The sequence below is a fragment of the Delphinapterus leucas genome, chromosome 8, assembly GCF_059928025.1.
Source record: "Delphinapterus leucas isolate spDelLeu-1000000601 "Yukka" chromosome 8, BTC_Dleu_Yukka2, whole genome shotgun sequence".
Lineage (NCBI taxonomy): Eukaryota > Metazoa > Chordata > Mammalia > Artiodactyla > Monodontidae > Delphinapterus > Delphinapterus leucas.
Window position 1 is genome coordinate 7501274 of NC_143136.1, and position 26848 is coordinate 7528121.

General features: G+C 39.7%; 1 protein-coding gene across 9 annotated transcripts in view; it reads right to left on the minus strand.

The window, feature by feature from the left end:
* Positions 1 to 26848, minus strand: part of GIGYF2 (GRB10 interacting GYF protein 2) — a 126284-nt gene that overhangs the window by 3622 nt on the left and 95814 nt on the right. For 8 of the 9 annotated variants that reach the window (XR_002643793.3, XM_089916210.1, XM_089916209.1 and 5 more), the window contains 7 exons: positions 24536 to 24772; positions 9558 to 9680; positions 6665 to 6874; positions 6324 to 6529; positions 5009 to 5163; positions 3315 to 3499; positions 2380 to 2527 (listed from right to left, as the gene is read on the minus strand). Coding sequence is in view for 8 of the 9 variants with exons in the window: in XM_089916210.1 (XP_089772336.1) it covers positions 2380 to 2527; positions 3315 to 3499; positions 5009 to 5163; positions 6324 to 6529; positions 6665 to 6874; positions 9558 to 9680; positions 24536 to 24772 (1264 nt within the window). In the remaining variant the exon portion in view is untranslated. Of the gene's footprint in view, positions 1 to 2379; positions 2528 to 3282; positions 3500 to 5008; positions 5164 to 6323; positions 6530 to 6664; positions 6875 to 9557; positions 9681 to 24535; positions 24773 to 26848 lie in introns of those variants that run through there. The other variant, XM_089916212.1, reaches the window with a different exon arrangement.

Genomic DNA, 26848 nt, shown 5'->3' on the forward strand with positions numbered 1-26848 from the left:
CTCCTCCCCACTGGACAGAAGGGGGAGCTCTGGGATATAATGAGACCCCATGCAATACAAATGAGGATGTAAGCCCAATATGTCCAGCTCTAAAGACTATATTAGGTTCAGAACAACAGACTCCCACTCACACAATTTCTTTAAGGTTTGGGAGACTGTTTCTATAAGGAAAGTATGACTGGTGAAAAAATGGTATTGTGTGTGTGTATTTCTCATATCCAAGTACAGGATGCTGGCTCACAATGGCACTTGGTAGCTCTAAAAACTAGAAGAAAACACAAGAGTACAATGGAGGACATGATCATTAAAATGAAGCTGGAATCTCTCTGAAGGTTTGTTTTAGAAGCAAAATTCTCTTTTGATCAACGACCACTTTCTCAATGGATACTTTGGGGTCAAATTTGAAGCTGTTTCCCCATTATGTGCATGGGGAACTTGTGACTGATGGATATTTGTTAATTTTTCTTAATCGATAAGTCAATAAGGCAAATATCAATTAAAAACAATAATAAATGGATATGAGTAGGTAAGGGGCAGAAATTATCAGAGGAATTTCCAGAGGAAAGTTTAGTTGAGCAGAAATTCTCATTAAATGGTGCAAGCAAGAGCCCACCCAAGTGAGCTTCTTCAGTATTTTGTTGAACAATTTTACTTCCCTTATATTTAATTTTTTTTTCTTCCCTTTCAAGATACATATTCCTTAAAACTCTATTCCTAGAACGACCTATGTCTCATTCCCTTGAAGGGGGATTTTAAGTCCCTTTCTTTCTTAGGTCTATAATAGGAGATGGGGTCAGGTCAGATATTTAATCCAAAAACCTTTACCTCATTTTCAGAGGAACCTTTTCCCTGAGAACCTTTTCCCCCCTCCCCCCACCAAGTACCACAGCTAAATAGCGGGGGATTCTTAGCTAGAACTCACAACCAGAACTGAAGGAACACTCTTAAATCTACATTCACCTATCTCTGTCAAAACTGGATAAAATTCTGGACTGTTCCATCCATCCTTAACACAAACTTCCAAGACATGCAGAAAAAAACAAAATTTCGCCAGACCTCTAGGTTTCCAAAGCCAGCTTGCAGAGCACCGGTTCCCGAGGGCAATCCTCAAAGCTGGGTTTCTGTTACTGATATTTTGATTTCTCCAGCGCAGGAAACCTCTGAAGTATGGATACTACCAAGGGCAGAGCAATCTACCTCTTGCTGTGCTATCAGCTCTTTCATCTCTGTATCATGCCTCCTAGTCACTTCACATTCAATCTACCCAACACTTAAACACTGCATCATTCCGAATCCCTGTAAGCCTGCTCCACTTTCCAGGGCTCATCATTTTAGCAAAAGGGCAACTCTTTTCATCCGGCTGCCCAAACCTTTCCATTCTCCTTGTCCATCCCCTAAATTTCTAAAATCCATCTAACTCCTCTCCATCTCCACTGCCAAAACCCTATTCCAGGCCACCAGTACCTTTCATCTGGTCTATACTGCAGCCTCCTAACTTTTCTGCCTGATTTCCCAATCTGCCACCTTGGCCAATATAACCATTCTATTCCAGACAACACAGTTTTATAATAGCCTATTCTACATTCATAAATAGAGAATAATATTAATTTCATCATTGCCTGTGAGGTTGTTAGGCCAACTTAAGAAACACAGGTGGCCCATCAGCTTTGCCTATGCTGTTTATTATTCCAGACACACCATTCCCTATCCTTCCTGTCTTTCAAAGCCCCAATTCAGGTGTCACCTTTTCCCCAAGGCTGGCTGCTCTGTATGAAGACACTGGTCCTCAATGTTAGATAGGAGTAGCCATGGGTAACACAGAAGAGTGAAAACAGGCCTGCTCTGAAACCCCAGCTGCACTGCTAAATGCTGTGTGACTCTGGGAAATGTCTTAAATCCTCTAGGCCTTGGTTTACTCATTGGTAAAGCTGGAACATCACCTCATAATGCAGGATAATTATGAGAATTGTATTATACACACAGTGAATGTCAACAAATACTGGTTCTTTTCTGTGAACATCTGACTGGATTTATGGTCTGCTTCCACACAAATCAGCATTTTAAATAACTTTTTCTGTTGTCCATTAGTATTATTTTCCAACTAAACTGAAAGTTTTTTTTAAAGAAATTCATATTAGATATGAAAAAAGACTTTAAAACTGAAGGCACCGCACAATGTATTACTTTTCTTATTCCCTGTAGCACATGAGGCATAGCTCCTGCACTGAGATGCCCAGTAAATACTGACTACTAACTTTGAACTGGTCAAAAACATTTATTTTTTATAAGAAGTATTTCCCTTCATGAAAAACATTCCACCATGGGACTCACATATAATCTCCCACCAACACCCAGCTAAGACATTAGGCCTGTGCTCACCTAATAAACTGGGATCTGCTCGGACCATCTTCTGCTTTTTCTTCTTCTTGCCACTTTGTACAGCTTCAAAATTAGACTGTTGGTTGTTGCTTTGATTGGTCTGAAATACTGAATGGAGTGCACTGTGGTTCATCCCCCACACAGAGTCCTGTAAAACGAGATAGCACAACTGAGGTTACATGGTGGATACAGGCTTGGCCCACTCCAAGGAAATGGTTGACCTGGGTCTCACCTTACCAAGGATGAGTTTAAAAACAGAAAGTCTACCGTGGATTCTGGTAATAGCGAAACTAAGAACAGTCCACTGAGGCACGCTTTCCCTTCCTTTAGATTCAGACATCCCACTTGAGCTCTGTCTCCACAAGGCCCGTCCTGGGAACTCCAGGTGTCCACACTGCTGTGGCAGCACAGCGGTCAAAACCTCTCCAGATATACATGGACTCTGTATCATCCACTAGGAACTGGCTCTTTGGTAATCCACACCTCTCACCTACTCAAAGCGGAAGGTTCCTTTGTTCTCCGGGGCCCATCAACAATGTGTGAAATGTCCGACAGGTTATAGTACTGTCAGTACTGGGTACCAGTGGATCCTGAGCAGCAGAGAGCTAACATTTGTAAGTTTTAACTATTTAAAACCAAATTTATGGTCTATGCCAAGTTGGAATTTGCAATTTGACAGAGGCACTTATATGAACCAAGAACAATGGGGCTGATATGCCTAACAGAGAATGAATGGCTATATTTGCTAACTGGGAAATTCACAAAGGTCTCTGGACACTGAATTTGAAAATATCAAGTCCACCATGTTTTAAAAGGTTCCAGTCACGTGATGTACAAAAATGGGAACATTGTTCTAATTTTCACTTCTCTGGCTGCTCAACATTTCAAGACATTAACACTCACAAGGGCACTGCACTCGCTCTGCTGCCGCATACCTGCTGCTGCGGCGGCGGCTGTTGCTGCTGCGGCTGCCGCTGGCTGGCTTTCTGTTTGGCGCGGCGCTCGAGGAACTGCTTGGCAAACTCCTTGGCCTCAGAGGTATCTCCTAAATAGGCCCTAATGTAATCATGGACCTCATAAGGAGATTCTACTTCTTTCAGGAAAGAAACAAATGTGGGAACTGTAATATGAGAGGAAACAAGACATAAAGAGTAACAATGAAATATCACACAGAAGAGATCAGTTTCAGTTTTTAATATATTTTAACACCCAATACAGACATTAATGATGGAGACTTGAAAGGCATGTAGCTATTATGTTAAATATTCTTCAGTCTCCTCTGGAGTAGCAGTGGGGGGGACCCACTATCACTGCAATGCCCCAAATTATGTGAAATAGCACAGAGACAAAGATACCATGCATGTTTAGTTTCACTAAACGTTATTTTGGTAGAAACTAAAAGTCATGTTGATCGAAACAACTGTTTGTCTAAGGCTAAAGTCATCTGGGGATTCATTTCTTTTTTCCTTAAATTCAATCAGTATTTATTAAGTGTGATAATGTGGGCAGGCACCACAACAGATACTGAAGATATAGGCATAGCCTCCTTTCACTTCACTGAGATATCCTAAGTTTACAAGAAAAACGGAACACGAAGCAGTGTGGTGCAGGAGAAAAGCACAAGTATCAGAGTTAGACAGACATGGGTTTAAAACCTGATTCTGAAATTTGCTGACTGTGTGACCTTGATGAGTTACTTAACCATTCTGAGCCTCCGTTTCCTAATTTATAAAATGGGGATAACATCACCTACATTGTAAACGTATGTCATAAAATTACTGCAAAAATTAGATACCTAGGATAACACATGTTAACCCCTAGAAAGTGCCTAGTACATGGTAGGTGCTTAATGGATGGTAGCCATTGCTATTTTTCACTACTCTTTTCTCTGGCTCGAGCGGACCATTAGCTATTGTTACAATGCTACAAAGGAACCCTTCAATTCCTTTACTGCTCTGTTTTTAAAAGATTCTTGGTTTTAGAAAAGACATCAGAGGTGGACTAGTTCAACAAAGCCCATGAGTTATGGGAATCCCTTCCACACCAAGCTGGAGGGTAAGGGAAAGACTCACTTCCATCTAAGGCTGATAATTCTTCTTTGTGAACAACTAACAATTAGCAAGTTTTTCTTCAAATTGAGCTGAAATCTTTTCACTTGCATACATTATGGGTCTTAGCTTTATCCTACACAGAATAAGTCTACTTGCTCTGTCACATGATTCCCACCCCTGCCCCCAAAGGCAGGAAGGGAAAAACCTCACATCACCTCAGACTTCTCTTGCCCAGGCTGACCTCTGTCCCCACTATAACAGTTACTCTCCTTTGTCCATCTGGCAATGCCCCCCATAAAATGAGCAGTATGGAAGTATGACCTCTTCTGCTCTGTACATCATAAGACAGCCTAAGATAGCATCTACTTTTTGGTAACCACTGATAACCTATTTCAGCATAGTATTATAGAACTTTTCTATAATACTATTAAAGAGTCAAGTTCCTATGGTAGGTGCAGGACTTGACCTCCATCAGATTTCACCTCCTGAGTGTTGGCCCATCATCATTCCAATTTTCTAACTCTTTGTGGGTCCTGCTCTGCCATTCCACATGCTGGGTTTCCCTCCCCAATTCTTACCATCCAAGTTATTTGCCGTATTAAGGGCATGAAGCATCTGTTCACACCACTGGGTAAATCCATCTTGGGCTTTATTTACTCCCTGAAAGAGCTTCAGCAATTTTTCTTCTTCTTCTACTTTCTTATTCTGCCGGTTAGACACACCTACAGATTTACTAAAGCAAAACAATAGGGCGATATTATATTCCCAGAAACCGTTACTATATGATTATACTCTAACACCATAAATAGACAATGTCTTGGCAACACTGGATAGCTGTCCAGCAATCCAATTCTTGGCTCCAAAAATGAAAACAAACAAACAACAAACCCGAAACAAAAAAACTGAAATACTGGGGGTGGGGTGGGGAGGGGTTACTCAATACTCCTTAAAATCTAGCCTCAGTTAATACATTCTAGTTTGTGAATACAGGGCTTCTTTTCAGAGAAATTATTAAATGCTCCCCTATGTGTCCTTCAGTAAGACTTTAAATTTTGCTAAGCCTCAGTTTCCTCATCTGTAAAATGGTACTAATACTTCTTTGGGTTATCAAAAGGAATGATACTATATGCAAAGGCCTAGAGCACAGTGCCTGGCAAAAATGCTCAATAAACTGACATTTAGTGTCCTATTCATAACACATTAAGCCCTCAATCAAGAAGAAATATTCTGACAACACTACCATTTATTAAGTAGTTACTATGTGCCAGGCACTTTACTAACTACTTCACATGTATTCATTTAACCTTTAGAACCACACCCATGAAGTTATTATCTTCATTTTACAGATGAGGGAACTGAGGCTCAAAGAGGTTCCCTCTTGCCCAAGGTCACACAGCTAATAAGTGGTAGTGCTGGGATTTGAGTTGATGTATTTAACATTAAAACCCATGTTCGTTCAATAAAACTGTATACTAAGGAAAGAAAGGTGAATGTAAAATGTAACTAATTTATCATAAAAATAAAATGGTTTTAGTGTTTATAATACTCATAGTATAAGTAGCTTAAAAATATAAATTTAGAGAAAAACGCTAAAATCTAGAGAATACCTTGGTGAAATATTCCACAGCAATAACAAAAATATTAAGTAAGTGGTTACCATGTGACAGGCAATGGACTAAGTGTCCAGCAACCAAAGGAGCTCCTAGTATAATATAGATGTGTTTCCACAGGGAAGAAAAGCAATCATCAAACTATGACCTCACGTGGTAGGATACAGGTGAAAATAAGTAAAAACTAAATAACTACCTTTCTCTGGCCACCCCATATCCTACTCCTCACACGCCGCTTCCCCCAACCCACCAAAGAGCATAGGTTGATCATTTTGAGCCCTACCTGAGACTGGCGTTGTTTTTATTTTTGTTTGTTGAATTCCCGGGTCCCACCTCTTTCACTGCATCATCCCAGAATCCCATGTTGGAATTTTTAGTGTCAGCATTACTCCAGATACTACTGACTAGGTCAGATGCCCACTGGTTAGGGGGACCAGCATTTATAGAGCCCCAGACAGAATTCCCAAGGCTGGTGTGCAGGTTGGAATGCTGTTAAAGAAAAGGAGACAAATAATTACAGTTAACAATATTAAAAAGATAAAAAGGGAGTCCACAAAAGTTAGGAAAGATAACTTAACTTATAACACCAGTCCACACAGTGATTGCTTAGGAAAATGAACCCACCGGATTATTCCGGGCTCTGCTGGGTTGCTGGTGCTGCTGCTGCTGCTGCTGCTGCTTCTGCATTTGCCTGGCTTCTTCCTGTTGTATCTCCAGAAGGGACTTTGCAGTACCTGCGGGTTTGCTGACATTCCCCCACCCTGAGAGTTTCTGCTGTTGCTGCTGTTGCTGCTGCTGGAGAGCTTTCATCAATTCCCTCTGCTGGCGCCTCTGCTGCAGGCACAGAAACAGAAGGCAACTCAGGATTCCGTTGTTTAAAAAAATAGTTACAAATGTCCAGTATACTAAATGGAATGTAAATACAGAGCAGCTATATGAAATTAAACACCATGACAGAGTTAACTCCTCTACTGCAAATAAAGACGTAAACTGCCAGAAGTACTAACAGGAGAATAAAAAGAAATTAAGAATTACTTCTTAAAAATTAAGTAGGGCTTTTGGTTAAGCATAAAAGCGAAATATATGTTTACTTCCAAAGCCCTACCAAAATGACAGAAAAAATTTTTTTTCTAAATCATCAACCTTAAGGACAAAGAGAATAAAATAGACTTTAAAAGCTGGAAAGCAGGCAGATAAAGACAGTAAGTTGAAACCTAAGTAAAGGAAGCTCAGAAACAGGCCAATTCACAGAGAAAGCTCAGGAATTAGAGGTAGAGGTATCTCACATAGAAGAAGACAGGCTGAGGGTCTGTAAAAAGCAGCACGGAGACCCTGACTGCCTCCCCAACCCAAAGCAGTTAACAGCTATCCCTCTCTCCCCAGAAGAAAATTAAAACTTTCCTTTTTAAAGAGGCTGAACCAGATTAGCGGATTAGTCTATAGGAAAGCTGACCCAGGACAAGAGAATACACCTACAGATACCAACAGATGGTGGGACACCAACGGAACAGACCATTACAGAGAGCATTACGGAAAAGCCCAGCAAGGTGCTGTATATACCAGAACCTCCAAACAGCTTTTCTGTGCCTTATTCCTAAATATGAATGAATAGCCCAGGATCAACAAACACTTGACAGAGCTTCTAAGATGAAAGCCAAAGACCAAATCAAACAAAATTCTGTGGAAACAGAAACAAGACAAGGGAAAATAGGAGCTAGCTTTTTAAAATGCTATCAGTAAGTAATATTTTTAGAGGTAAGGTAGTGCAGTCAGTAAAACAAGAATAAGAGGCTATAAAAAGAAACACTCAGAGTAACAACATATGGACTCAGAACTTCAAAATAAGAGAACATACATTAGAAGTTCAATAGAAGGACTGAAAGATAGGACTGAAGAAATACCCCATCAGAAAAGATAAGAGATGGAAAGCAGGAGAGAAAACCAAAATCAGTCCAGGAGGACAACATGCAGATGACAAGAATTTGAGAAAACAGGGCACCTGTGCAGCAAGCTAAGCGCGTTCAGATCTGAACAGATTACAGGGTCCTGGAAAGGACACCTCCAGGGAAAGAATGAAACAGAATTGTCATAGGTTTTCCCTATGCGAGAAATATGTATGGAGTGGCATTTTATACCTTTTGAAGAGTGTAGGAAGACTTAACAGTTCAAAGAAAATTAATCAAATAAAAACACAAGGCAATTATTAACTTCTAAATGACAAAAAAAATATGAACAAGAAAAGACCTGTGATTTCAACTCTGATGACCACTATTATTATTTTTAAGCAGAGACCAAAATTACTGGAACAATTTCTAGCCTTGAAGGGGGAAGATATACTCTGCTCTGCATTCAGCTGTTAAACTTTTAGAAAAGAGAGATGATTTCAGAGAAAGTTCAGTCAATTTTTTTTCTTTTAAGAGGGTGGGAAATAAGGTAATTTTTAAAGGTGAAGCAACATTTTAACCTACTGGATGACATCATGCACACTACATGGTAAACTTGTACAGACAATTCCCGGGGCCTTTAGTGAACCACACCACCGAGACCAGAATGACAGCTTGCATTCGCGAACAACTTGACTGCTCTGCCTCAAATTATATCCACATAAATCACTTTCTTCAAGACTCTGCTACCTCATGCCACCTTTTCAGAGAGGCCTTCCCAGATAGCACTACCTAAAACTAGACAATCACTACTACCACCAATACTATCCCCAACTCCCAACCCTCTCTCTATGCCTCTCCTCACTTTATTGTTCTTTCTGACACATATTGCCTTCTAGAACTCCATGTTTTACTTAATTTTTATTGTCCATGTCCCCTCAACCAAAGGTAAGCTTTATGAAGGCAGAGAATTTTGTCTGTTTTAGACTCAGCTATATCCCCAGACTAAAACTGTAACTGAGTAGCAACTATGTAATGGACAGATGGATGGATGGGTGGGTGAATATGGCACCTAATGGCATGCTGAGCCAAACCATTTTCCTTATTTTCTCTCTTCTATCAAGAACTGTGTTCTGCTGCCCCCTCCCCAACCCCTTTCACTCTTCTGTATCCTTCCTATCCTAATGAGGAACTGTAGGATATAGACTTACAGGCAGAGAGGCGTTATTTCTGTCATACTTTAAGTTTTTCTAGGTTAGTCAGAAAACCCAATACCCTTTAGGGAAAAAAGTATTCTACATTCTAAGCATCAAATTTACAAAAGGATATCTGCACAAAACTCACCCCCAATTCTGAAACACCCAAGTAACTTTTATTTATGAGCTATTCTCTCAAGAGCTATGGTTAAAATGTTTAAGGTAACTGAACATTTATGTACCCAATCTTAATGTTATTCCTATGAGATCCTTCATACTTGCTAGAGACCATATTACAGGATAAAGAGGTGAATAACACATATCCAATTCAGACACACAGCAGTTCTGACAATAATAGTTATCTTTAGTAGCCACTCATCCATGATGCACACTAGCTATTCACTGATTGTCTAGATCACTGTTACTTTTAAAATTTACCTCCTCTCGAAGTTGCCGTTCTCGTTCCTCTTCTAGTTTTTGGATTTCAGCCAATGATAGCGTGGCCTGGGACTGACATGCTGTCGTATTGGACTGCTGGCCCCATGTTGAAGAAGAGGGAAGCTAACAAAAAAGGAAGGCAAACGAGTTCATGAGGAAATATGTACAGGAAACAAAGGGGCAATAATGCATTAAGTACAGCCAGAACATTCATGTTTCTTTCAACTCCATTTATAACAATTCAGATTTCCTTCTTCAATCCTTTTACATACTACTCTCCCAGCTGGTCTGCTTTTACGTAATTTTTTTGTCACAAGATTATTTTAAAACAACTTAAGTACATCAATACACTTTTATTTGATCTACCATTATGAAACTGCAAATTTGTTACACCTGGCATTGACATATACACCAATATACAACCATAAAGAGAAAGAAGTAAACAAAAGAATCACTAAGTTTTTAATCCAAGGAGGTAATAAAGGACAAGATATGCTACTTTCCAATGAAAGTAGCAAGGACAAGATTTGTGAAGGGAGAGCTGAGGTGGGCAGCTGGAAAGATACCAGGCACAGTTTTCTATCAGTCTTTCATGAAAGGGAGTTAACCAGGCTGTGCCTTCTAGTAGTGAGCACTAAGCTGGTTTTAATCAATAATTCTGTTTTTCCTATGCCTTAAAATTATCAACTAAAATAAAGTGTAAATATATGAGTCCTGAATACTTTAGTGTTCTCAAAAGCTTGATTATTTCTAGGGGAATCCCTTGGCCTTTCTGGGCCAGAAGAAAGATACACTCTGATTTTGAGACATCTTATGGCTCTTAAAAGCAAACAAAAACCAAATCTAACCAGACTTAAAATATGTTTAATAGAAACAATACATGAGCATGGATGGATCAAAACAAACAAAATGCCGAACAGTCCCAAAAAAGAATGGCTCTTCAGTAGGAATCTCTAAAACTGGAACTGATGCTATACAAGTAAAAACAGTTTAAACTGTCACTGATGTTACCAGACAGCTCTCCAAATGAGTACCCTCAACACTACCGAACATAATAGATCCTTTAACATTTTTTGCCCAATGATGGGTAGTACCAGCATTTCTCTCAAAATGCACCTGTGCTAGGGTAGGAGAGAGGTACAGGAGGCAGCTAAGAGAGAAAGATGGGGGACTGAGTAGGCAAAGTTGAGCACAAATGAACTGTTTTTCTCCACAGGAAATGACACATTTTGGAAAGCACTATCAAGATCAAACCTGGCAGCAGATCTCAAACCTGGCGGCATCACCTGGAGGACCCGTAAAAATGTAGATGCCCCAGCCCCACGCTCAAGGAATCAAAAGACCCAAAGGTAAAGCCAACCAATTCGCATATTTTTGTAATTCTGATGCAGTCAGAACCAGCAACCACTGATGCTGTCGAAAATCTCAGTGGCTGTATCACCTCACGGTACCCAGAAACCAATCACCAGTCCTCTTCAGCAGAAACTCAGCCAGCATCAAGGACAGATTCACTGCCTCCTGAAATGGCCTATTCCTCTTTCAAGAACCTCTGAAATCCTCCTATATTTTGTGCCAAAGTATATACTTCATTGTACTTTTTGCTCATGATTCATGAGTCTGCTCTCTGGAGTAATGCAGAACAAATCTAAGTCTTTTTCACATGACAGACAAACGTCTGCAAATAGCTATCAATTTCCCTTAAGTCTTATTTGTACATAAGAAATAATACCCCATCACTCCATCAACATTGCCTCAGGGCATTTTCCAGTTCAACCAACATCCTGTACTGCCCACTCAGAGAACGGAAGTTTGTCAATCACGCTTTTCATAACAACTCTTTCCCAAGTCAGAAGCAAACAGTTGGGAATTTGGTACATTTTCTGCCCCCTGAATGTCTAATTACACTTTGCTGATTTAAAAAACCTTACTTTTTTTTTTTCCTGCCCTGACATTGCTACCTTACTTTTTCAACACTATTTTTGATAACATTTCTTTAAGAAAATCTGCTAAAACTCAGTAAGAACAGAGAGTCTGCGGTACTTGCACCATGACCCACTCTCTCCCAACTCCTAGCTCAGCCAGACAGAAACACTACTTCAGATGAAGGCAGCAAAGAACACAGGCCTCCCTCTCTCCCCGTCAGCTGACAGTCAGTGGGCTGCCTTCCCAGGAAGTACACAATATCAACAATTCTCATCCTGGCTCCAGCTACCTGTTGCAAAGGCTAAGCTACGGACAAACACAGCTGAGAGGTGAGGTGGCTCCCTTCTTATGCCTAGCCCTGACTTCTGGGATGGAAACTACACAGTGCTACAGAGACTACTAGGGCCCTGGCTGCCACTCTGAAAGGCAGAGGTTCCACCCCACCAGGAGAGGCAAGCCAAGAAGACCTGAGGCTACTGCCCCTCCCCCAAGGGCTCAATTCATAAAGCAGGCACCATTGTTCCCAGCTCCAGAGCTGTGACTCTGGGACTTCTGTCTTGAAGCAGAGGTGGGAGAAACAGATTGTAATAGAGAGAGCTGCAGACCTCTTCCCAAAGGAACTGACTTCATTTGCAACAGACTGTGGAGAGTGAGGAGTTTAACCCTAAGGGCACTTTCAAAAACAGTGGATGTTGCAGTGAAAGGCAAGGGGTTAACTGGTAGATTCACTGGAGACACAGGCTCCACTGCACTCTGCTTCTTTGTCTCAGAGAACCAAGCTAGAAGGAGTCTGCCTAGGGTCAGAACAAATCTCAAATATAAACCTCAGGAAGCGCCTCTTCAAAAGAGCTTGAGTTTGATTGGATCAGGCTTTTGGAACATTTTATGCCCAAGGGTTCTTCTGAGAAGAGAGTAATCCAGTTAGCAACTAGTGGAGTTTAACAGCTAAATGTGGAACAAGACAGTCAAGGAGAGCCCAGCCCAAACCACTGTCAGCCCAGGGTGACTGTGAGCATACCCAATGCTGCATCCCCAGAGAAGCCCCAGCAGAGGCTTCACACTATTGGGGAGAGGCGGGGAAGTTCACTAAATTAATCTAGCTAGCCACAAAACAAATAATAATAATGAGTGGGGGTGGAGGGAGGACCAGAACCCAGAATTGCCACAGTGCATTAGCAAAAAAGTCTAGTTTCCAACAAAAAATTATGAGACATGTAAAAAAATTATGAGAAAGTATATCTATATACCAGGAAAAAAGCTGGCAATAGAAACTGCCTGTGATGGTGAGTGATCAGATGTCAGATTTAACAAAGACATCAAAGTCTTATAAATACGTTCAGAGAAGGAAACCATGCTTAAAGGAGTAAAAGTAGACATGTTAACAATATCACATCAAATAAACAATATCAATAAAGATACAGAGGGTTTCCCTGGTGGCGCAGTGGTTGAGAGTCTGCCTGCCGATACAAGGGACACAGGTTTGTGCCCCGGTCCAGGAAGATCCCACATGCTGCAGAGCGGCTGGGCCCATGAGCCGTGGCTGCTGAGTCTGCGCGTCCGGAGCCTGTGCTCCGCAATGGGATAGGCCACAACAGTGAGAGACCCGCGTACCGCAAAAAAAAAAAATATATATATATATAATAATAATAATAAAGATACAGAGATTATTTTTTAAATAATCTATGAGATTAGAAATGAATTACAGGGAAAAAAACGTAAAAAACACAAACACAGAGAGGCTAAACGATACGTTACTAAATAACCAAGAGATCACTGAAGAAATCAAAGAGGAAATCAAAAAATACCTAGAGACAAATTACAACAAAAACACGATGATCCAAAACCTATGGGATGCAGCAAAAGCAGTTCTAAAAGGGAAGTTTATAGCAATACAAGCTTACCTCAAGAAACAAGAAAAATCTCAAATAAACGATCTAACCTTACACCTAAAGGAACTAGAGAAAGAAGAGCAAACAAAACCCAAAGTTAGCAGAAGGAAAGAAATCATAAATATCAGAGCAGAAATAAATGAAACAGAAACAAAGAAAACAATAGCAAAGGTCAATAAAACTAAAAGCTGGTTCTTTTGAGAAGATAAACAAAATTGATAAACCATTAGCCAAACTCATCAAGAAAAAGAGGGAGAGGACTCAAATCAATAAAATTAGAAATGAAAAAGGAGAAGTTACAACAGACACCACAGAAATACAAAGCATCCTAAAAGACTACTATAAGCAACTCTATGCCAATAAAATGGACAACCTGGAAGAAATGGACAAATTCTTAGAAAGGTATAAGCTTCCCAGACTGAACCAGGAAGAAATAGAAAATATGAACAGACCAATCACAAGTAAGGAAATTGAAACTCTGATTAAAAAACTTCCGACAGGGCTTCCCTGGTGACTCAGTGGTTAAGAATCTGTCTGCCAGTGCAGAGGACACGGGTTCGAGCCCTGGTCTGGGAAGATCCCACATGCCGCAGAGCAACTAAGCCGGTGCACCACAACTACTGAAGCCTGCACGCCTAGAGCCCGTGCTCCACAACAAGAGAAGCCATTGCAATGAGAAGCCCGCACACCGCAAAGGAGAGTAGCCCCCGCTCGCCACAAGTAGAGAAAGCCCGGGCGCAGCAATGAAGACCCAACACAGCCAAAAATAAATAAATAAAAATAAATTTATTTTAAAAAAAAAATCTTCCAACAAACAAAAGTCCAGGACTGGATGAGTTCACAGGTGAATTCTATCAAACATTTAGAGAAGAGCTAACACCCGTCCTTCTCAAACTCTTCCAAAAAATTGCAGAGGAAGGAACATTCCCAAACTCATTCTATGAGGCCACCCTGATACCAAAGCCAGACAAAGATATTACAAAAAAAGAAAATCACAGACCAATATCACTCATGAATATACATGCAAAAATGCTCAACAAAATACTAGCAAACAGAATCCAACAACACATTAAAAGGATCATACACCATGATCAAGTGGGATTTATCCCAGAGATGCAAGGATTCTTCCATATATGCAAATCAATCAATGTGATACACCATATTAACAAACTGAAGAATAAAAACCCTATGATCATCTCAATAGATGCAGAAAACGCTTTTGACAAAATTCAACACCCACTTATGATAAAAACTCTCCAGAAAGTGGGCAGAGAGGGAACCTACCTCAACATAATAAAGGCCATATACAACAAACCCACAGCAAGCATCATTCTCAACGGTGAAAAACTGAAAGCATTTCCTCTAAGATCAGGAACAAGACAAGGATGTCTACTCCCACCACTATTATTCAACATAGTTTTGGAAGTCTTAGCCATGGCAATCAGAGAATAAAAAGAAATAAAAGGAATCCAAATCGGAAAAGAAGAAGTAAAACTGTCACTGTTTGCAGATGACATGATGCTATACACAGAGAATCCTAAAGATGCTACCAGAAAACTACTAGAGCTAATCAATGAATTTGGTAGACTAGCAGGAAACAAAATTAATGCACAGAAATCTGTTGCATTCCTATATACTAATGACGAAAAATCTGAAAGAGAAATTAAGGAAACATTCCCATTTACCATTGCAACAAAAAGAATAAAATACCTAGGAATAAACCTACCTAGGGAGACAAAAGACCTGTATGCAGAAAACTATAAGACACTGATGAAAGAAATTAAAGATGACACAAACAGATGGAGAAATACACCATGTTCTTGGATTGGAAGAATCAATATTGTGAAAATGACTAACTACCCAAAGCAATCTATAGATTCAGTGCAATCCCTATCAAATTACCAATGGCATTTTTTACAGAACTAGAACAAAAAAATCTTAAAATTTGTATGGAGAGACAGAAGACCCCAAATGGCCAAAGCAGTCTTGAGGGAAAAAAAAGATGCTGGAGGAATCAGACTCCCTGACTTCAGACTATACTACAAGGCTACAGTAATCAAGACAATATGGTACTGTCACAAAAACAGAAATACAGATCAATGGAACAGGATAGAAAGCCCAGAGATAAACCCACGCACCTGTGGTGAACTAACCTATGACAAAGGAAGCAAGGATATACAATGGAGAAAAGACAGTCTCTTCAATAAGTGGTGCTGGGAAAACTGGACAGCTACATGTAAAAGAATGAAATTAGAACACTCCCTAACACCATACACAAAAATAAACTCAAAATGGATTAGAGACCTAAATGTAAGACCGGACAGTATAAAACTCGTAGAGGAAAACACAGGAGGAACACTCTTTGACATAAATCACAGCAAGATCTTTTTTGATCCACCTCCGAGAGTAATGGAAATAAAAACAAAAATAAACAAATGGGACCTAATGAAACTTAAAAGCTTTTGCAAAGCAAAGGAAACAAGACAAAAAGACAACCCTCAGAATGGGAGAAAATATTTGCAAATGAATCAACGGACAAAGGATTAATGTCCAAAATATATAAACAGCTCATGCAGCTCAATATTAAAAAAACAAACAGCCCAATCGAAAAATGGGCAGAAGACCTAAATAAACATTTCTCCAAAGAAGACATACAGATGGCCAAGAAGCACATGAAAAGCTGCTCAACATCACTAATTATTAGAGAAATGCAAATCAAAACTACAATTAGGTATCACCTCACACCAGTCAGAATGCGCATCATCAGAAAATCTACAAACAACAAATGCTGGAGAGGGTGTGGAGAAAGGGAACCCTCTTGCACTGTTGACAGGAATGTAAATTGATACAGCCACTGTGGAGAACAGTATGGAGGTTCCTTAAAAAATGAAAAGTAGAATTACCATATGACCCAGCAATCCCACTACTGGGCATATACCCTGAGAAAACCATAATTCAAAAAGACACATGCACCCCAATGCTCACTGCAGCACTATTTATAATAGCCAGGTCATGGAAGCAACCTAAATGCCCATCGACAGACGAATGGATAAAGAAGATGGGGTACATATATTCAATGGAATATTATTCAGCCATAAAAAGGAACGATACTGGGTCACTTGTAGAGATGTGGATGAATCTAGAGACTGTCATACAGAGTGAAGTAAGTCAGAAAGAGAAAAACAGATATTGTATATTAACACACATATGTGGAACCTAGAATGGTACAGATGAACCGATCTGCAGGGTTGAAATTGAGACACAGATGTAGAGAACAAACATATGGACACCAAGGGGGGGTACGCGGCGGGAGGGTGGGGTGGTGGTGTGATGAATTGGAAGATTGGGATTGACATATATACACTAATATGTATAAAATGGATAACTAGGGCTTCCCTGGTGGCGCAGCAGTTGAGAGTCCGCCTGCTGATGCAGGGGACACGGGTTCGTGCCCCGGTCCAGGAGGATCCCACATGACGTGGAGCGGCTGGGCCCATGAGCCATGGCCGCTGAGCCCGCGCTCCGCAACGGGAGAGGACACAACAGTGAGAGGCCCGCGTACTGCATAAAAAAAGAAAAAAAGAACCAAAAGGAAATTCTGGAGTTCAAAAACGTAATAACTGAAATGAAAAATCACTGCAGGAGCTCAAAAGTATATCTGAACTGGCAAAAGAATTTAGTGAACTTGAAGAGAGAGCAACAGAGATTATGCAATCCAAAGAACAGAGAAAAAAAGAATAAAGAAAAATGGAGAGCCTTAGAGAAATGTGAGATACCACTGAGTGCACCAACATGTGCATAATGCAAGTATCAGAAGAAGAGGAAAGAGGAGCAGAAAAATTGTGACCTAAATCTCAAATTTACAGAAAAAACATTCATCTACATAGCCAAGAAGCTGAACAAACTCCAAATAGGATAAACCCAAAGAGATCCACAAATAGACATTATCATGGTAAAAACACTGAAAGCCAAAAACAAGGAGAAAATCTTGAAAGCAGCAATAAGGAGGAAAAACAAATGATCACTTACTAGGGAATTCCAATAAAATCAACATCTGACTTCTCATCAGAAACAATGAAGGCCAGAAGGCAGTGGGATAAGATATTCAAAGCCTTCAAATGAACAAAAACTGTCAACCAAGATTTCTATATTCAGTAAAGCTACTTTTCAAAAATGAAGGAGAAATAAAGACATTCCCAGATAAAATTAGAAAATTTGTTGCCAGCAGACTCACCTTACAAGAAATACTAAAGGAAGTTCTTCAGGCTAAAAGCAAGTGACCCTAGAAAATAGTCTGAATCCGCATGAGAAAGCCAAGAGCACCAATAAAATTAATTATATAATTATAAAAAACAGTAGTACGTGTACATTTCTTCCTCTTTTAACTGATTTTAAAAGCAACTGTATAAAACAATGTATATATATACATATTGTTGGACCTATAACATACAAAAATCTAATATGTCAAAAATGGCACAAAGGAGTTAAGTGAAAACAAAGCTGTAGTAAGCTAATGACTCCATATGGTAACTTGAATCCACAGGTACCAATTAAGAGAAGCAGAAATGATAAATAAGGTTATATAATGAAAGCTATACATACATACTTGCTTTCCTTCTCTCAGCGTCTTTAAGAGACAATATAATATAAAGGAATAAATATAACATTTTATCACTGCATTTGTAACAGTTACAAGATGTGATACAACAAAAATACTACAAAAAGGAGAAAAAAGGAACAGAGCTTTAAGAGAGTAGCACATCTGTGTCAAACTGGAAAATATAGTGATGAAAATCATTAAGGATATTAAAATGCTACATTAGAAAATAATTAACGCAAAAAGAAGCAGTAAAAGAAGAACAGAGAAACAGAAAGGATGTAAAAAACACAAAGTAAAATGGCAGATATAAATCCAACTATATCAATAATATCATTAAATGTGAATAGGCTAAAGAATCCAATAAAAAGGCAGAGATTATCAGACTGGATAAGAAAATAAGACTGAACTATACTGTCTAAAAGAGACGTAATTTATATTCAAAGGTAAAAACAGATCAAAAGTAAAAGAATAAACAAAGATTTATCAGGCAAACAGCAACCAGAAGAGAGCTGGAATCACTATACCATTATCAGACAAAACATACTTTAAAACAAAAAAAGTGTTAATAGAGATAAAGAGGAACGTTTTATGATAATAAAAGGGTCAATCCAGCAGGAACATATATAACAATTATAAACATATATGCACCTAACAAGAGAGCACCAAAATACATGAAGCAAGAAATGGCAGAAATAGAAGGAGATATACAATTCAACAGTAATACTTCGAGACTTCAATACTCCACGTTCAGTAAGAGGCAAAACAACTACAAGATCAATGAGGAACTAGAAGACTTGAACAACGCTATAAACTGACTAGACCTAGTAAACATCTGTTGAACACTCCACTCAACAAGAGTAGACTATACGTTCTTCTCAAGTGAACATGGAACATTCTTCAGAATAGACCTGAAGAAGGTAAAACTTTATGCCAGAAATAAAACTTTATTCTAAGACATAAAACTAAACTTCAATAATTCATTTAACAGAATAGAAATATACAAAGTATGTTCTCTGATCACAATGGAACAAAATTAGAAATGAGCAAGAAATAAATTTTGGAAACTCTCAAATAAGTGAAACTAAAACACTCCTAAATAACCAATGGATCAAAGAAGAAATCAAAACTTATGGGTAGCAGCTAAAGCAATTTATAACTGCAAATGCCTAACTGAGAAAGAAGAAAGATATCAAATGAATAAAAAACTAACCTTCTACCCTGAGATACTAGAGAAAAAGAGCAAACTAAACTTACAGCAAGCAGAAGGCAAGAAATAATAAAGATGAAAGAAGAAATTAATGAACTAGATAAGCGAAAAATAGAGAAAAATCAATGAAACCAAAAACCAGTTCTCTAAAAATATCAACAAAACCGACTTAACCTGATTGTCCATGAGGAAAAAACCCCAACAGACTCAAATTACTACAATCAGAAATAAAAGAAGCACATCACTACTGATCTTACAGGAACAAAAAGAAATATAAAGGAATACTATGAACAAGTGCTTGCCAATCAATTAGATAACCTAGATGAAAAAGACAGATTTCTATAAAGATATAAACTAACCAAAACTAACTCAAGAAGAAACAAGATGATCCAAATAGACCTATTAGAAGTAAAGACATGGAATTAGTAATCAAAAAACTATCCACAAATAAAAGCCCAAGCACAAATGGTTTCATCACCACTGAGTTCTACCAAGCATTTAAAGAATTAATACAAATTCTTCACAAACCCTTCCAAAAAATTGGAGGGAACATTTCGTGACTCATTCTTCAAGGCCAGCATTACCCTGACACCAAAACCAAAGAAATCACAAGGGGGAAAACAAACACACACTACAGACAAATACCTCTTATGAACATGGACATAAAAATCCTCACCTCCTTCAGCCTAATGAAGGGCATCTACAAAAAACACACAGCTAACATTAAATTTAATGGTGAGAGACTGGATGTGTTCCCCCACATCAACCCAAGATCGGAAATAAGACAAGAACATTCACACTTGCCATTTCTATTAAACACTGTACTGGGGTTCTAGCCAGGGCAATTAGGCAAGAAAAAGAAATAAAAGACTGGGGGAAAAAGTAGTAAAACTACCTCTATTTGCAGATAACATGACCTTGTGTACAGAAAATCCTAATGAATCCACTAAGACACTATTAATTAACCAGTCCAGCAAGATTTCAGAATACAAGCTCAATATACAAAAATCAACTGTACATCTATACACTTGCAAAGAACAATCTGAAAATGAAATTTTGAAAATTCCATTTATAATAGCATCAGAAAGGCAAAATACTTAAGAATAAATTTAACAAAAGAAGTACAAAAGTTATACTCTAAAAACTATAAAACACTGAAAAGAAATTCAAGAAGATCTAAATAAATATAAAAACATCCCATGCTTATGGATTAGAAGACTTAATATTGTTAAGATGTCAAAACTCCCCAAACTGATCTACAGAGTTAATGCAATCCCTATCAGAATCCCAGTTGGCTTCTTTGTGAAAACTGACAAACTCATTCTAAAATTCATATGGAATTGAAACACAGGAGAGCCAAAACAATATGGAAAAAAAAGAACAAATTTGGAGGACTCACACTGATTTCAAACTTAACTACAAAGCAATAGTAATGTCAAAGCAGTGTGTTACTAGCATAGCGATCATACAGATCACCTGACTAGAATTCAGAGTGCAGAAATGAACCCACATGTCTAATTTTTAAGACGAGCACCACAACCATTCAGTGGACAAAGAACAGTTTTTTCAACAAATGGTGTTAGGACAACCAGATAAATCACATGCAAAAGAATGAAGTCAAACCCTTACCTCACATAATTTACAAAAATTAACTCAAAATGGATCAAAGAGCTAAAACTACAAAGTCTTAGAAGAAAACATGGGATTCTGTAAAACTTTATGACCTCAGATTTAGCAATTCTTAGATATGACAACAAAAGCACAAGCAACAACAACAAAAATAGATAATTTGGACTTCATCAAAATTTAAAACTTTTGGGCTTCCCTGGTGGCGCAGTGGTTGAGAGTCCGCCTGCTGATGCAGGGGACATGGGTTTGTGCCCAGGTCTGGAAAGATCCCACATGCCGCGGAGCGGCTGGGCCCGTGAGCCATGGCCACTGAGACTGCGCGTCCGGAGCCTGTGCTCCGCAACGGGAGAGGCCACAACAGTGAGAGGCCCACATATGGAAAAAAAAAAAAAAAAAATTAAAAACTTTTGTGCATCAAAGGACACTATATGAAGGAGGTGAAAAAAAAAACAAATAATAGAAAATATTTTAAATCATTTGATACAGAACTTAAATATTGAACATATAAAGAACCCTTAAAAAACTCAGTAAGAAAAAGACAACCCAGTTTAAAAATAGGCAAAGGAGGGCTTCCCTGGTGGCGCAGTGGTTAAGAATCCGCCTGCCAATGCAGCAGGGGACAAGGGTTCAAGCCCTGGTCCGGGAAGTTCCCACATGCCACGGAGCAACTAAGCCCGTGCGCCGCAACTACTAAGCCTGCGCTCTAGAGCCCATGAGCCACAACTATGGAAGCCCATGTGCCTAGAGCCCATGCTCCTCACAAGAGAAGCCAATGCAATGAGAAGCCCACGCACTGCAACGAAGAGTAGCCCCCGCTCACCCCAACTACAGAAAGCACGCACGCAGCAAGGAAGACCCAACGCAGCCAAAAATAAATAAGTAAAATAAATTAATTAATTTTAAAAAATAGGCAAAGGATTTAAATAGACATTTCTTCAAAGAAGATATACAAATGGTCGATAAATACATAAAAACATGCTCAACATCACAAATCACCAGGGAAATGCAAACCAAAATCACAAGTTATCACTTGACACCTACTAGGATGGCTATAATCAAAAAGTCAGATAATAATGGGTTGATGAGGATGTGGAGAAACTTGAACCCTCATACACTCAACGTAAAATGGTGCAGCCACTTTGGAAAACAGTCTGGCAGTTCCTCAAACCACTAAACACACTGTTATTATATGACCCAGGAATTACACTTCTAAATGTATATATATATGTGTGTGTGTGTGTATACATCCACATAAAACTTGTACATGAATATTTAACGCAGCAGTAGTCATAAAAGCCAAAAGGTAGAAACAGCTCAAATGTCCATCAACTGATGAATGAATACACAGAATCTGGCATATCCACATAATGGAATATTATTCAATTATAAAAAAGGGGGAAAAGTACTGATATATGTTACAAGAACCTTAAAACATTATGCTAAATGAAAGAAGCCAGTCACAAAAGACCACATATTATATGATCTGAAATGTCTAGAAATAGGCAAGACAGAATAAAGACAGAAAGTAGATTAGGGGTTACTTAGCCCTAAGTTAGGGGAAAATAGGGGCTGGGGTGTGACAGTTAGAGGGTTTGGGGGGTGGTAATGAAAATGTTCTAAAATCTATTGTGTTGATGGTTGCACCTATCTATAAATATGCTAAAAACCACTGAATTGTATACTTTAACTGATTGAATTGCATGGTATGTGAATTATATCTAAATAAAGCCGTTTTAAAAAGCTTTTTTCTCACGAGAGCCTTCAGCAATTCCTCATAACCATCTTGAGCTCTTTATCTTCATCAGAATGCTTATCCATAAAGTAGCTCTACAGTCTTCATGGGAGGATAGGAGGGCAAAACCAGACACACAAAAGACACAGAAAAGTTAGAGATCTGGAAGTTACCCCTGCCTTTGTCTTCTCTCTCACCCTCATATTCTGATCAGTCACCACATCCTGGGATGTAGGGCCTCTTAAGAAAGTCTTTTGACAGCCTTTTCGAGGCCCTGGAGCCATAGACTCATGGGTTCTAATACAGGGCTGTGCTATCAACTCTCAGCTGGACCCAAGGCAAGCGACTTAGCTTCTTAACATTTCTCCTCTTTGGTAAAACACAGGTATTAATACCTAAGCTTTATAAGGGTGGTTGTGAAAAAAAAAAAAGGAAAACTGTCAGTACGTGCCTGACACAAAGCAAGTACTCAGTTATTAGCAGCTTCTCCAACTCCTCCTTTCCAATCTTGCCACCCCTAGGCTTAGATCAAACTTTTCTATTCCTTGACTAGACAACTCCATCACCCCCTCTCAACTGGTCTACTGACCTCCAGTTTTGTTCAAGTCCATCTCCTATTTAGCTCTCAAAGTGACTTATTCCCTCCTGTAAATCTAGCAGTGTTATTTCCTAGCTGAAAATTCTTTTTACCACTCTAGGTCCTAATTTCTTAATAGAGTATATACAGCCCATGGTGATATGAACCCTGCCCACACCTATCTCATACCTCACTCTCCAGCAACTTCATTCTGCTCTCACAAACACCCTCTATTCCCCAAACTGTCTTTTTTTTTTTTTCTTTAAATTTAATTTTTCCCTCCCTTAATGACTCAGGTTTAGAAGTTATCTTCTTTCAGGAAGCCTTCCCTAACTTCTCAGGTGGACAGTGGTTCTCACATATTACTGAGCAGCAGAATCCCTGGAGGGCTTATTCAAACAAGATTGCTGGGTCCCAGTCCTAAGAGGTTCTGATTCAGTAGGTCTGGGGTAGGGCCCAAGAATGTGCATTCCTAACAAATTCCCAGGTGATCACACCCTGAGAATTACTGCTTCATGCCCCCTCTCTTACTACACCCACCCCCCTGTATTCTAATTTTCTGTTTATGTCTTTATCCCATGAGCTCCCTGAAGACAGGGGACAGACACTAAGTCTTATGGCTAGCCATACACCCCATGAGAAGTTATGCAGACTCTACCATAAACCTGCTCCTCCTTCTCCAATTACTCAGAGTTCATCAACAGTCCCACTACTTTCCCAGTCATTGGAGGCTTACCATCTAAGAGCCATTCCAACTTCTGCCCTTGTCCCTCAGATCCAGAGAACCACTAAGTCTTGCTGATTGCTATTATGCCAATTCTCATCCTCTGGCCCTACTCATTCTTACCACCACCATCACACTCTCTTTACTGGTCTCCCAGTCTCACTTTCTACTTATTTCAAATAATGCTTTGAATCCTCCTAAAACAACATTTTGCACACATCACCTCAATCCGACTTTCAATAAACCCCCACAGTCAGCTATGTTTCAAGCCCTGTATGATGGTTCCTACTTACACATCCAAATGTTTATGTTTCTTGCCCTCATAAGTCTACGAGCTCTCCGAGGACAGTTGCCTTGTCTCATTTATCTTTGTCTTAGCAGTGCTGAAATGATACAGAGTAGGCACTCCAATGTTTAAATTTATGAACCATACAGACTTACGTGGTTGTGCCTGCATCACTGCTTGTGTCCTACCCTCTTTTATTTATTCTTCCCTTGTTTAAAATGCCTAATACAAAGTACAATGCATCGTATTGTTTCCTTGATCAAAAAACGAAGGTAGCAAGCAATATTTAACATAAAAAATGTACACTGTTTCACTGCTACTGCACTGCCAGCATCTACTTAACTAAAAAAAAAACACTAACAAGTAGCTCCTACGGATGGTGGCGTGGTCTAGCTGGTGTCTAGGCTTTACCTTCATCTGCGCCAGCTGTTGCTGCTGCTGTTGCTGCTGCAACCTCCGGAGAGCCTCTTGCTGCTGCTGCCTCTGGCGCATTAACTCCTTCTGCCGCTGGAGCTCCAGCTCTTTCCTCTTCCGTTCCTCCTCCTCGTGCCGGAGTCTGGCTGCCTCCTCTTCCATTCGCAGCCGGTTCTCCTCTAATCGACGCTGGGCTTCTTCTTCTTCCCGGGCCCATTTCGCAGCCTCCTCTTCCTTCCCAGAAGGAAAAGTAAATGATAATAAAATTTAACTGTGTTTTAAAAAAAAATCTGAATCACTTTTCAAGGCTTCAGTCAGAGGCATGCTCACAGGATAATTATCATGTTTATTTGCTAATTTCTACATAAAAGGAATGTCACTTTGAAGATCTGTGTAAGTACTGATCTCTTAGAGATCACCACAAACTGCAGGCAAGTCTCTTGGAAACTGTTCCAACATTGAGGCAGAGATAGCTTTTCAGGGTGCTGAGTGCAAAGAGCTATCAGGACCTGCAAGAATACGGATTACCAGGCAAGCCTCAGCCAGTTCCGGACCCAAAGCAACTTTACAAAACCACTTAATTCCATGCCAGGTTCTCACCCGTTATGGCTCACAGGCCCCTTGGAAGGTCTCTCTTTGACCCATCCTCTACCCCTCTACTACTTTCTGCAGTACCTTGGCTCATTTTCCTTCTGCTTCCCTCCCTCAAAACCATTCCATGTGCCCCGTGGAATTTTCTTGGCCTTCCTCCATGCAGTATGATTACTGCACCTGCAATGCTCTAGAGCTCAGCGGTCCCCAACCTTTTTGGCACCAGGGACCGTTTTCGTGGAAGATAATTTTTCCAAGGACTGGGGGTGGGGGTGAGATGGCTTCGGGATGATTCAAGCTCATTGCATTTATTGTGCACTTTATTTCTGTTATTATTATATCCACTCCACCTCAGATCATCAGGCATTAGATCCCGGGGGTTAGGGACCCCTGCCTAGCTTATCCAGACAGCACATTCCCCTCCATTCTCCAGAACTCAGGGCAGACACCAGCCACTCTACGAGTACTTCCCTAGCCTTCAGGAGGTAGACTTCCCCTCTGCCTTCTGATTATGCCCAAGTATACCTTGTCCTCCTCTCTCTGTTTGCTCTTAGCCCATCTGTGGCAGCAACTGTTACTACCTATCCAGCAAAAATTCCTTTCAGGTTGCTTCTTTGCAGACAGACCCTCCTGTCACATCAGAGGTTTAAAATGCCAGATTTTGCTTTTTAAGCTTCCAGTGTAAACAGGGACAGCCATGTGATGTGATTTAGGCCAAAGGGATGCTTCCAGAAAAGATATTCTTCCCAGACAAAAGGAAAGAAGCATGAGAGAAGGGCCACTCCCTTTTTGGGTACAGGGTATGGTATGATATCCAAAACTCCCAACCATTAGGCAAAAAATATGAACTCAAAAGTCAATACACCGGGATTTCCCTGGTGGTCCAGTGGTTAAGAATCCACCTTCCAATGCAGGGGACGTGGTTTTGATCCCTGGTCGGGGACCTAAGATCCCACGTGCCGCCGGCAACTAAGCCTGCGAGCTGCAATTACTGAGCCAACGCACCATAACTAGAGAGAAGCCCGCGTGCCGGAACAAAGAGCCCACACACTGCAATGAAGATCCCATGTGCCACAACTAAGACCCATTGCAGCCAAAAAAAAAAAGGTCAACATACCAAGAAATGGTAGAGCAGAGTGTACACCATCAGGTGGAAAAGTCAACACACCAGGAGATGACAGAGGAGAAGCATGCAAAGGACCTGGATCCTTAATGATACCACTGAGTCACGGAAATTCATGTTTAACTGCCTTATTTCCAAAGAACACCTTCATATGTGAGGCAATAACGTTATCTAATGTTTAAGCCATTTTTAGGTGAATATTTTGATTTTTCAGCTGAAAGCATCCAAAATGTGGCATTTATTTCTTGTAAAATCATCACCTACATAGTCTGTGAGCTTCTTGAGTACAGAAACAATTTCTTTAAAAGTTTTGGACTCTACCAGCAAACAATCATAACTGGCATATAGTATATTAACAAAATCTATTAACCGTTAAATGAATAAACCAAAGAATCTAACCTGGAACTTATCTATCTACCTCTAAAGAATTTAGATTTCTCAAAGAGTTTCAATCAAGAACTTAAGCAAAAGCAGGTAATCTCCAGCTTCGTGTCAATCCAACCAACAAACAGAAACCTACACCCCTAAGTGTGGACTGCTGTACATGGTGACTTCCTTCCAAAGAGTACAGTAAGGGGGAAAAAGAGTAACTTTAC